Below are 13,670 nucleotides of genomic sequence, written 5' to 3' on the forward strand. Positions count from 1 at the left end.
GTGTGTTAGGTCTTATGATAAACCAATTACAAACAAACATGTTGAACACAAATATATTTATTGATTACATCAAGAATTTTATAAACTTTCGAGAGAATGTGAAATAATTGTTTTCTTTTTGGAATGTTTTAAAAAAGTTATAGCTGTATGCGAGCTTAGAGATTCACATTACAAGTGTGTATGTGTGTATGTTTTTAAGTATATATATATATATATGTATGTATGTATCTTTATAGACATGTGTGTGTTTTTAGCCATTGGCTCCATACAAAGACTATTTATCTGCTTGCACACAAATTATTCCACTGGCCACACCAATATTTTATATACTCTTGAGTATATTCACAAACAACACATGCATGTAAACTTTGCCTTGATGTTACAAATCAATATCTAAAAAAATTTCCCATGTTTGAATTCTATATTGAACGTGTTTTCTAAAACCACACGCACATAGTAGAATAAATGTTACATTATTTTACTAACAAAAATCTGTTGAGATTTCTTTTACTTGTTTCAGTCATTTGACTGTGGTCATGCTGGAGCACCGCCTTTAGTCGAGCAAATCAACCCCAGGACTTATTTTTGTAAGCCTTAGTACTTATTCTATTTGCTCCCTTTTGCCAAACTGCTAAGTTACAGGGACGTAAACCAACACACAGATCGGTTGTCATGTGATGTTGGGGGTGGAGGACAAACACAGATACACACACATACATACATACATATATATATATACACACACACCACATATATGCATATATATATAATATATATATAATATATATATATATATTATATATATACAATGGGCTTTTTCAGTTCCTTTTCCGTCCTATCAAATCCATTCACAGGCTTTGGTCAGCCTGAGGCTATAGTAGAAGACATTTGCCCAAGGGTCCACACAATGGGACTGAACCTGGAACCATGTGGTTGGTGAGCAAGCTACTTACCACACAGCCACTCCTGCCACCTATATATATATATATATATGTATATATATATATGACAAGCTTCTTTCAGTTTTCCATCCATTCACAAGGCTTTGGTCAGCCTGAGGCAATGGTAGAAGACATTTGCCCAAGGTGTGGTTGGTGAGCAAGCAACTTTCCACACAGCCACTCCTATGCCTATATTTTTCTTTTGCTGGTGTTTAAAAATTTTAAATATATAAAAATATTCAATCAATTTTTGTTGCTGTAGCTAAGAACTAATCTAAGACAAAAAAAAAAAAAAAAATGTTCTATATACTTAAAATATTGGATATAACATAAAAATATTGGATGCAACATGGTCTTATTAAACACTGAGAAAAAAACTAGATATGATGTGGTCTTTTAAGGTAGTCTGAATATTAAATACACTGTCACCTTGGAAATCTTATTATTTGTCTGCTATCAAGTTTATGGTAAAAATAAAGTAAAAGACAAGCTTTTGAAAATAAAGATAATATTGTTAAATACATTGATGCATTAAGCAGACAGTAGTTATTCTTTTTTTCCAGTTCTTTGTGTTTATGTGTACATGTGTGTGATGAGATGAGACTTCATGGAACGTCTATCGAATGAATTTTTATTTGATGGTCAATGGCCCAGAGATTCATGTTTAGACATGTCCGCCTCTGAAATGTTTTCCTCCCACAGGTTTCGATAGGTTCCTCTTCTCTTTGGCCCTGTTAGTCACCAGAGGGCGATCTGCAAATAAGAGAAACGAAAAGTGACAATGAGATAATGAATTACCGAACAAGGATGCACATGCGTGCACACGTCAAAGGAGACTGGTGATTTGTAGATGCACACGAGCCTCGGGGGGAAAAAACGAATTTAGTGGAAAGAAGACAACAAAAGAAAAACAGAATCTAATATCCACAGAATGTTTGTATGTCAAAGTAATAAAGAGACAAAATAAATATGGACAACCTGCTGAAGAAGACAAGAATCACAACCAAGAAAGTCTTGTTTATAGACTAGCATCACGTCAAGCAGGATGGTAGTTTATTATTAAATGGTATTAAAAGCAGTGCGGTGGCAGAGTAGTTTATCTTGCTGGATAAAACGCTTAGTGGCTTGGTGTTTATGAGTTCAAACTCCACCAAGGTCAACTTTGCTTTCCATCCTTTCAGGATTGATGAAATGAGTTCCGGCCAATCAATGGAGTTGATGTAATTGATTTAATAACTTCCTCTAAAACTGCCAGCCTCTTGTCAAAATTTGAAAACAGTATCAATTGATACATTATTTACATTTGACGGATATTTGTCCTCATCTTGTTTGTTGTTAACACAACGTTTCGGCTGATATACCTTCCAGCCTTCATAGAGGTGTCTTGGGGAAATTTCAAACCTGGGTTCTCATTCCTAAGGTATTTTTCAATGTTGCTGTTGTTGCTGCTGCTGCTGTTGCTGTTGTTGTTATTATTATTATTATTACTATTATCATTATCATCATTATTATTATTATTATTATTATCATTATCATCATCATTATTATCATTATTATTATTATTATTATTATTATTATTATTATTCAGTAGTTTTATTTTTATAGCGTGCTTTCACTCTCACTTCACTACCGAGCGCAGCTCTGTGTGCCTTGGGTATGTGCTGTGATTTGTTGTGATGCTCTGATGGTTATTGTATGGAAAGTGTTCTGCGTAGGATGTGTGCAGTGCCTAGTAGTGCAATTTTCTGTATGTTATATGTGTTTGTAAGTCCTGGTGTTTTTGTTATGTATTTGTCTGAATATTTTTTTATCATGCCTAATGCACCTACTATGATAGGAATTGTTTCTGTTTTCAGATTCCACATTCTAGCTACCTCTATTCCAGGTCTTTGTATTTTGAGAGTTTCTCCATTTCTTTTAGAGACACGTTGTCATCAGCCGGTATTGATACATCAATTAGAAAGCATTTTTTTTCTTCATGGTCTCTGACAACTATATCTGGTCTGTTGGCCTTAATTTCTCTATCTGTGTGTATTGGCATATCCCAGAGTATGGTTGCTTTCTCGTTTTCTGTGACCTTTTCTGGTGTGTGCCTATACCATCTTTTTTCTGTTGTTTTATTCATAATGTTGGCATAGCTTCCAATGTATGTAGGTTCCAACTCTGTCATGTCTGTGAATATATTCCTTCTTAGCCAGGACTGGGCAGCTAGAGATAATATGATTTATTGTTTCTTGTCCATCTCCACATATTCTGCAGTTACTTGTAATATTTCTTTTCATTACATGTTTTTGGTAATTCTGGTGGGGAGGCTTTGGTCTTGTGCTGCAATTAAAAATCCCTCTGTTGTCTGCTTTGAGTCCTGAGCTTCTCAACCATTGCTGGGATTTTTCTTTGTCTATTTCTTTTGCGTTTAGTTTAGGTCGAGTATTTACCATGAAGGGGCTTTTCTTGCCATCGTTTTAATCATGGTTCGTTGCTGTTCTATTTTTAGTTTGGATTTCATTTGTTTTATAGCTTTTGTTGTTTCTTCATCTTCTTCTTCTTCTTCATGTTTATTAGGTGGTATGATTTCTTGTTTGTATTTGTCAGCTTCCTTAAATACTGAAACAGTTTTTTGTTTTGCTCGTGTTTTGCCGCTATCTGATCAGTTTTCCTTCCTTCTGAAGTAGATATTTTTGCAGTCCTATGGTGGTTTTTTATAGTAGTTTTCCAGCTGTATAAGTCCTCTACCACCTTCTATACGTTGTATAATAGTCTTTCTATGTCAGATTTTGGGTGATGCATCCTAGATCCTGTCATTATTTTTTTGTTTTCCTATCTATTTTGGTCAGTTCATTTCGTGTCCAGTTAAGGATATTGTAGCTGTAACTTATAACTGGGACAGCTAAAGTGTTGATACCTATTATCTTGTTTTTAGCATTGAGCTCTGTTTTTAGTATTGATCTAACTCGTCTATAATATTCTTTTTTTATTTTCTCTTTCATTTGTGTGTGTTGTGTCTTATCTAGTTCATGGATTCCTAAGTATTTGTAAGTTCGGCTTTGGTCTAATTCTTTTATTTCATTGGGTTTATCTAGTGTGATGTTGTTACTCTTAACTAGTTTTCCTCATTTCATGGTTACTTTGGCGCATTTTTCTAATCCAAATTCATATCTATTTCTTTGGTAAATCCATGAACTGTCTTTAATAGTGTTTCCAGCTGTTTGTCATTTGCAGCGTATAGTTTTAGATCATCCATATATAAAAGGTGGCTGATCGTTTTGCCGTAACATTTATATCCGCAACCAGTTCTATTTAGCATATCAGATAGAGGTGACAGTGCCAAGCAGAAAAGGAGTGGAGAGAGCGTGTCTCCCTGGAATATTCCTCTTCTAATGGGGATGCCTTTGGTTTTCATGAGTCCCTCTTTTGTTTGGAGGTGTAGGACTGTTTGCCATTTATTCATAGAGTGCTCTATGAATTTTATGATTGTTGGTGCTACTTTGTTAATGACTAGTGTTTCGAGGATCCATGTGTGGGGGATGCAATCAAACGCCTTTTTGTAGTCAATCCAGGCCATACTGAGGCCTTTCTTCTTCTGTGGCTGTCTTCAGTTACGGCTTTATTAATCATTAGTTGATCTTTACAGCCATATGAGCCCTTGCGGCATCCTTTCTGCTCTTCTGGGAACAGTTTGTTTTCGTCCAGGTGCTTGTTCAGCCTTTGCGATATCACTGCAGTAAATGCCTTGAACATAGTAGGGAGGCAGGTTATTGGTCTGTAGTTTTCTGGTTTTTCTGTTTCATTTGATTTGGAATTAAGATGGTTTTCCCCTTCGTGAGCCATTCAGGCATTGTCTCTGGCTCTGCTAGTACGTTGTTAAAGTTTTCAGCCAGCTTTTTGTGCATTCCTGTTAGATATTTCAACCAGAAGTTGGGGATCTTGTCATGCCCAGGTGCCTTCCAGTTGCTTAGTCTTTGCAGTGCCTGGGTGACCTCTTCAGTTGTTATGGGGGTCCAAAGTTGTTCAGATGCCGAGTTTGTTATTTTCATACTCCTTTTTTTATTATTATTATTATTATTATTATTATTCAGGTCACTGCCTGGAATTGAACTCGGAATCTTGGGGTTAGTAGCCCACGATCTTAACTACTACAACTACTACTACTACTACTAATAATAATGATAATAATAATAATAATAATAATAATTAATAATAATAATAATAATGATAATAATACTATTAATAATAATAATAATAATAATAATAATAATAATAATAATAATAACAACAACAACGAAAAAATTTCCTCAAGACACCTGATGACGGCTATAGGGTATATCAGCTGAAACATTGTGTTAACAACAAACAAGATGAGGACAAATATCCATCTAATGTAAATAATGTAAATAATTCCTCATCTCTTAAATATAGAACTGTATTATCAATTGATATTATAGATTGTGGAATGGCAGCTTTTGTTACGTTGCCCTACTCAGAACATAGAGAGCCAAAAGAAATACTGATCTACCTATAAATACGTTTGAGTATTGTACCTTCCTCTCTACTTTCACTTTCTTTTTCAAGTGAAACCTACTAAAGTCAAGTGAGAGCTCTAATAAAGAGGAAAGTCTGAGTTCTCAGACCAACCATTCAAACTTGTCTACCACACCTCTTTTGTTTATAAACACCAGACAGAGGGAAACTGTTTTCCTTGTCCATTTAAAAGAGGGCAGTAGGGAGGTCATCACAATGGACTCTGGTGATGGCCAGATTTGTTTCACTCATGACTGCTTGCTGTTGCTGCTCAGCACTATTCTATGATGAGGGTGATGATTATGAGAGGGTGATGGCAATGATGATGATGATGATGATGATGATAATGTAGCTAGTGCTACCACTCATGTCAATGCCGAGGATCATTCCAGCACTACCGAATCTGCTACAATGATAATGCCCTGCATTCTTCTGAAGGTGATACACAAAATTCATGGAGAAAAAGTGGGCTACCAAATACTAATTTTATATAATTAATTATATAACATAAGAACAACGCAGTAAGCCATAAATATTTCAAATTAAATAATTACTTATTCATTATATTATATGATAATATAAATTTATTTTTAGTTGATTTAGATTTTTAGATTGTCTTATAAAAAAGTAAAAAAAGAAAATTATGAATTCTTTGATGGTACCATCATGCTTCCAGTGAAGAACTGCACATGTGCATACATCAGCCCACAGCCTCCCACCTTATTGCTATTCATCAAATGTGCTAGTTCAGACATGTCCTCTGCTTCCAGCCAGGGACTTGCCCTTGTTTGACGCAGAACTGTGGGCTGGGAGAGGCCCCATGGCAGACCCCATGCCGGATGTGATTAACAAAGATCTTAAGAGGCTTGACATCGGCTTGGAGGATGTAGAAGATGCTGGTATGGGCCCACAACCAATAGGAGTCACTGGTAGACATGGTCAGCTCTATATATTGTACAATGACACCTCTGGAACTAACCTGAGATGATCCCAGTTCCATCAAGCATGGGTATGAGTGAGAGATCTGATTAGGTATGCCCTGACTGCTGATATGAAGATACGTCCTGATGATGAGGAAGTGATGATGATGATGATGATCACGAAGCCACTTGAAGATATTCTGAGACAGTGAACAGGTGTGGTTTCCATTTGTAAGACCACATAAAAAGCACCTGTTACATTCTTGGAGCGGTTGCTGTTAGGAAAGGCATCCAGCTGGCGAAACCATGCCTAATCTGACCAGAGTCTGGTGCAGCTCCCCTGGTCAAACCATCCAATCCATGCCAAAATGGAGAACAGACATTAAATGATGATGATGATGATTATGATGATAATGATGCAATTTTTTGATTAGTGAATTATAAAACTCACCACAGATCACCCAAAATTTGTAATTGACCACTGGTGGTCAGTGTACAAGGACCACAATGCGCATCAGTATACTACATGACATACTTAACGAATTTGAAATGCACACAGAATGCCACCTGATAGGCATCATTTGAGCATGGTCGATGCTAGTGTCACTTGACTGGCATCCATGCCGGTGGCACATAAAAACCATCATTTGAGCATGGCTGATGCCAGTGCTGCCTGACTAGCACCCATGCCAGTGGCACATCAAAAGCACCATTCAAGCTTAGTCAATGCCAGTGCCGCCTGACTGACACATAAAAGCACTCACTACACTCTTGGAGTGATTGGTGTTAGGGAAGGGTATCCAGCTGTAGAAACCTTACCAAATCAGACTGGAGCCTAGTGCAGCCTCCCGGCTTACCAGTTCTCAGACAAACTGTCCAACCCATGCCAGCATGGAAAGTGGATGTTAAACAACAATGATGAAAGCAACAAGAATGCAAGAATAAAAGAACCAAAGATGCCCTTACTTGAGATATTCGAGTGCTGTTTTGTCTGAGGCAAATGCAACCTAGGGTTGTTTTTGCACCCATTTACTCTTCCGGTTAAGTGGTCTTTCCATCCTTCATCTCCATGATTTATCTTCATATGACACAGGGGACAATGCGTGTCATTTATGTCCACGGCTACATAAAATATAGGCATAAAGAAGAAGAAGAAGAAAACCCCAGATAATTTATGATACACATGAGGTATTCTTTAATGGTTTTCTAATTCTTACATTTTGACATCATCAATAATGGTAGTGGGGAGGGGGGACAAACCACACAAAGACATACACCTATATGTGCGTGTGTGCATCTCTCTTTCTTTCTCTCTCTCTCTCTCTATATATATATATATATATAAATATATATGCATTAACAAAAGGGTAAAGACCTCACTTCGGTCAAGAATGACCATAGGTGCAGGAGTGGCTGTGTGGTAAGTAGCTTGCTTACCAACCACATGGTTCCGGGTTCAGTCCCACAGCGTGGCACCTTGGGCAAGTATCTTCTACTATAGCCATGGGCCAACCAAAGCCTTGTGAGTGGATTTGGTAGACGGAAACTGAAAGAAGCCCGTTGTATATATGCGTGTGTGTGTTTGTGTGTCTGTATTTGTCCCTCTAGCATTGCTTGACAACCGATGCTGGTGTGTTTATGTCCCCGTTACTTAGCGGTTCGGCAAAAGAGACCGATATAATAGGTACTGGGCTTACAAAAGAACAAGTCCCGGGGTCGAGTTGCTCGATTAAAGGCGGCACTCCAGCATGGCCACAGTCAAATGACTGAAACAAGTAAAAGAATAAAAGAATGGTATTGCATGTAGCAAGTTACCCACGAAAGCACAATTCTGGGCAAGGTTGTTTGTAGAAGACCCAGTAGTCGCCCATGCATACCAGCATCTCCTCTTCACACCACTGATGCTATCCAAGGGAAAGGCAAAAGCAGATACAGCTGGGCACCAGTGTTGTTGCAACTCATTTCTACAACAGAGTGAACTGGAGCAATTTGAAATAAAATGTCTTGCTCAAGAACACAACACACAGCCTGGTCCAGGAATCGAACATCAAACTCGTTTCCACATGATTGTCAGCCCAACACTCTAACCACTGAGCCATGTGCCTTCACACACACACACACACATATACACATGCAACAGGCTTCTTTCAGTTTCCATCTACCAAATCCACTCACAAGGCTTTGATCGACCTGAGGCTATAGTAGAAGACACTCTCCTAAGGTGCCACACAGTGGGACTGAACCCGGAACCATGTGGTTGGGAAGCAAGCTTCTTATCACACAGCCATGAAACATAATATGAAGAGGGTGGAATGGTTAAAATATTAATGCGTTCAACCCCTTATACACACCTCTGCATACTCGATCGCTGACGTGACTGTCGTAAACATCTTTTAACACTGCCTCCTGGCAACGTGGACAATTTCGATAGTTGTCCATAGCATCACATTCGGTGAGCAGGTGCTTCTTAAACGTTGATATTTCCAAAACCTGTGAAATAAAGTGAGAGAGAGAAAAGCAAAAAAAAAAAAAATTATGTGAATAATAGAAATTTTTAAAATATCTTATTGGTTTGTGGAGAAAAGTTTTATTTTTCTATTTCTTTTTCCTTTTTTTCTTTTTTAAATTATTCTTTCGTTTGTAACAGGAAAGAAAAAATTAGAGATTTTAGTGTCCGTGAAATATTGATTTTTTTTCAACTGACTCAGGACAGTATTTATCGGAAAGGACTTTGACCATTTTGCCCAATGGTACTTATTTATTTTGACACCCCCCACCTCAACTCTTCTACAAACATACGTACCACCCAGATGGATAGAAGAAATTCCCAAAGTTAAGTTTGAAGTCAAAGGAATTAACTGAGATATCTTGATGTTGATTCCTTTTGTTCTTTTACTGGTTTTAGGTATTGGACTGTGGCCACGCTGGAGCAGTGATTTTAAAGGATTTTAGTTTATCTATCAGTCACAATATTTTGGTACAAGGCCAGAAATTTTTAGGGATGACATTGACACTAGTGCATAACTGGTGCTTATTTTATCAACCCCCAAAAGGATGAAAGTCAAAGCTGACCTCAGCTAGAATTTGAACTCAGAACACAAAAAAAAAAGGAGAAATACCACTAAGCGTTTTTGTTTGGCACAGTAATGGTTCTGACTGCTTGCTGCCTTTTTGAGTCAATATATTGATTGCAATGCATAATTTCTGTCTGGTATTTGTTTTATCATTATCAAATTGCTAAATTGCTACATAGATATAAAAGCATACATCTTGACACAGCAACAGACAAAAGTACAAACACATACACACACACAAACATATGTTTACCAAATTCCTCTTAGAAGGTATTAGTTAAAGCAATGCTACAGTAAAAACATGGTCATGCAAGGCACCTTGCAGTGGGATTGAGTTCATTGTGATTTCAATGCATACATACACGCATGCATGCATGCGTGTATGTATGTATGTATGTGTGCGTGTGTGTATGTATGTGTGTGTGTATGTATGTGTGTGTGTGTGTGTGTATGTATGTATGTGTGTGTGTATGTATGCATGTTTACATGTATGTATGTATGTATATATGTATGCATGTAAGTATGTATGCATGCATGTATGTATATATGTATGTGTGTATGTAGGTATGTGATAGATTATCTCATCGTGAATGACAAATGAAGGTTCAGTCAAATAAGTCTTAATCATGTTCTGTGGACATAAATGTATTCTTTGAGACCTGTTGGTGCTTTGCAAACCTTTTGGCAAAAGGAACAAGTTGAGGACTCAGTTTACTTGGGTGTTTGGGGATCATTTACTGTGTGTTTTCTTGAGTACAGCCTGCTTTGCTCTGTACCATGACACCACAATGACAGGTAAGGTTTCCGTTTAGAGGAACAGCATTTTGCCAGCGTGCCATCATGTTAGCACGAAATTGGTCTTGTTGTTGGAGTCAACTTGGCTCAAATCTTTGAACTGAAGAGAAGCAAGACTAGCACCAGGTCCTGTGTTCTGCTGCTTTGTTTTCCCAGAAAGAAAAGGGAATGTCGCATCGTTTCAGACTGGCTTTTAGTTTGTCTTTGAAGTGCAAAAGTGACCCTCCAACTGACATTTCTGTTGGAAATTGGCCAAAGAGGAGTTGCTTTGAAACTCTTATATCACTCATACGTGAGAAATGACCTGACCATCTGAGCTGTTTGTTTGATGAGGATGGCTTCAATACCTGATACGTTGCATTTTGTCAGCACCTCACTGTTATGAATATGTATTTCTTTACTACCCACAAGGGGCTAAACACAGAGTGGACAAACAAGGACAGACAAGGGATTAAGTCGATTACATCGACCCCAGTGCGTAACTGGTACTTAATTTATCGACCCTGAAAGGATGAAAGGCAAAGTCAAACCCGGCGGAATTTGAACTTAGAACGTAACAGCAGACAAAATACGGCTACGCATTTTGCCCGGCGTGCTAACGTTTCTGCCAGCTCACTGCATTGTAATGAATATGGCCACTTGGTTTTATGTTGGAGATAGTACACAAGCATAACATACGTAAAGCATCAAGCTGGTTGATATATATATATATATCTTTATATATAAAAGTGAGGTTGTGTGCTGTCTGTCTCCTACGATTTAGATTCCTAACTACTCCCACATTTTGCGGTGCAGTTTAACCAAAACCGGGTATCTTATAGTCGTGATTCATATCGAGCCCTTCTGGGTATTAGCGCGCGTCTATGATTTAAAAAATAATTTACCATCAATTTTTCCCATTTTTAATGCATTTTTGGCATATATAAGGGAAGTAACTCTCTAAAAATTTATTATTAAATCTCAGAACGTAAAAAGCTACAGTAACACACCGCCTCTTTGTGGTTAGCCGTATTGAGATGGCTATTATACTTTACATCTCTAAAAATGCTTAAATAGTTATTTCCCTTACAAACCCGAGCAATGCTGGGCGATACTGCTAGTATATATATATAATTGTTAAAGAGGACAATAAACATTAAGGCAGGGCAAACATCTCAAGTTGTATATAGTATTATTATTGGAAAAAATAATGATAATGTATATGACTTGATTTGTTTGCCTTGCCTTAATGTTTGTTGTCCTCTTTAACAATCATATATCTTCTATATCGGAAATCTGCAATGACTCCATAAGTACTATTCCGGATACAACATTGGAGCACCAGTAATCCATTACAGCACTTACCTAGTGTACCTTAATTGTTTAGATCACCTGTGAACTAAACCCCACCATACTTTGTATATATGTGTATATATATACGGACATGTGTGTGTATACATATATATATGCATATATACATACATACATATATATATCATCATCATCGTTTAGCGTCCGCTTTCCATGCTAGCATGGGTTGGATGGTTCTAATGGGGTCTGTGAAGCCAGAAGGCTTCATCAGGCCCAGTAAAATCTGGCAGTGTTTCTACGGCTGGATGCCCTTCCTAACGCCAACCACTCCGTGAGTGTAGTGGGTGCTTTTTACGTGCCACCCGCACAGGTGCCAGACAGAGCTGGCAAACGGCCACGAACGGATGGTGCTTTTTATGTGCCACCGACACGAGGGCCAGGCGAGGCTGGCAACGGACACGAACGGGGCGGTGCTGGCAACGGTCGCGAAACGGAAGGTTCTCTTACATGCCACCGGCACTGGTAACACATCTGCAATTTCCATTGATCGATTTCCATTCTTGATCCTCACTTGCCTCAAGGTCTTCACAAGAGTTTCGACATGCCACTGGCACTGGTAACACATCTGCAATTTCCATTGATCGATTTTGATTCTGATCCTCACTTGCCTCAACAGGTCTTCACAAGTAGAGTTTGTGTCCCAAGAAGGGAAGGTATGCATACATAGGCTGGCTCCATCCCATGTAGAAGGCCACGGGTTATGAGACTCACTTGTCTTGCCGGGTCTTCTCGCGCACAGCACACTTCCAGAGGTCTCGGTCTCTAGTCATTTCCTCAGTGAGACCTAAAGTTCGAAGGTCGTGCTTCACCACCTCGTCCCAGGTTTCCTGGGTCTGCCTCTTCCATAGGTTCCCTCAACCGCTAGGGTGTGGCACTTTTTCACACAACTATCTACATCCATTCTCGCCACATGACCATACCAGCGCAAACGTCTCTCTTGCACACCACAACTGATGCTTCTTAGGTCCAGCTTTTCTCTCAAGGTACTTACACTCTGCTGAGTATGAGTACTGACATTACACATCCATCGGAGCATACTGGCTTCATTTCTTGCGATATATATATCCCTTTGACTCACTTTGACACTGCTGGTCACAGCACGCTGTCCACTCCTCTCTGGATCGCGCCTTTCTCATCCACGTGATCCCAATCGTCCTCTTGAAATCGTCACTCCACCGTTGAGGAGGTCTTCCGGGTGGTCTTTTCCGCTCACGTGGGTACCACTCGTCAACTGCGTGCGTCCACCGATTATCGGTGAGCCAGGCGACATGTCCAGCCCATCTATACTTGCTGCGAATATACTCTGCGATGACATATATATATATAATATATATATAATATATATATATATGAATGTATGTATGTATGTAATATGTATGTTATGAGAGCCTGTGTGAGTGTGTGTGAATGTTTACATCTCTTTGTCTTGATATTGCATGATTGTTGCTGTCATACAAAGCATTAATGTCATTCATTCGAATATTCTGGCAAGAACATGTCTGGCCACAGAGAAACGTTACCTTGCTTACAAACAGGTGAGGGTTGATGACACAAAGGGTACCCTCGCTGTAGCAAAACCTACCTCAACCAAATGCCATATATGATCCATGCAAAACAAGGAAAATTGGAAGCAAAAACAATGATGATGATGATGATAATAAGGTTGATGATGACAGCAACACGATAACAGTGGTAGTGATGATGATGATAACAATCATGATGATGATATATTTACACACACACTTCGTAACCCTGAATTTATTGAAATGCACTTATAACTTGAACATTTCATGATCATACTGGTGATGATGATGATGATGATGATGATGATGACAACGACGATGATGATGATGGTCGTCGTCGTCGTCATCATCATCATCATAACCATCATCTCGATCATCTGATTAAAATATTTAATTGATGGGAACTAGAATAATCATTCAATGAAACTCGTTAACGTCTTTTCTTTTAAAATTTCCTAAATGAAACGCATCAATATTTTTTTTCTGTTTTTTTTTAAACTTATTCCCCACACCCCCCCCCCCACCATCACCACCACCACCACCAAACAA

The 13,670-nt window shown here is 38.4% G+C and overlaps 1 protein-coding gene across 1 annotated transcript in view; it reads right to left on the reverse strand.

The window, feature by feature from the left end:
* Nucleotides 1-1,133: 1,133 nt before the first annotated feature.
* The window catches only part of LOC115222571 (centrosomal protein of 104 kDa-like), a 185,608-nt gene continuing 173,071 nt past the window's right edge, over nucleotides 1,134-13,670 (reverse strand). The window contains exons 23-25 of the mRNA XM_029792847.2: nucleotides 8,731-8,869; nucleotides 7,346-7,501; nucleotides 1,134-1,694 (exon numbers count right to left, since the gene is read on the reverse strand). Coding sequence (XP_029648707.2) covers nucleotides 1,606-1,694; nucleotides 7,346-7,501; nucleotides 8,731-8,869 — 384 coding nt within the window. The 3' untranslated portion in view covers nucleotides 1,134-1,605. The remainder of the gene's footprint in view (nucleotides 1,695-7,345; nucleotides 7,502-8,730; nucleotides 8,870-13,670) is intronic.

Source organism: Octopus sinensis, linkage group LG20 (genome assembly GCF_006345805.1).
Source record: "Octopus sinensis linkage group LG20, ASM634580v1, whole genome shotgun sequence".
Lineage (NCBI taxonomy): Eukaryota > Metazoa > Mollusca > Cephalopoda > Octopoda > Octopodidae > Octopus > Octopus sinensis.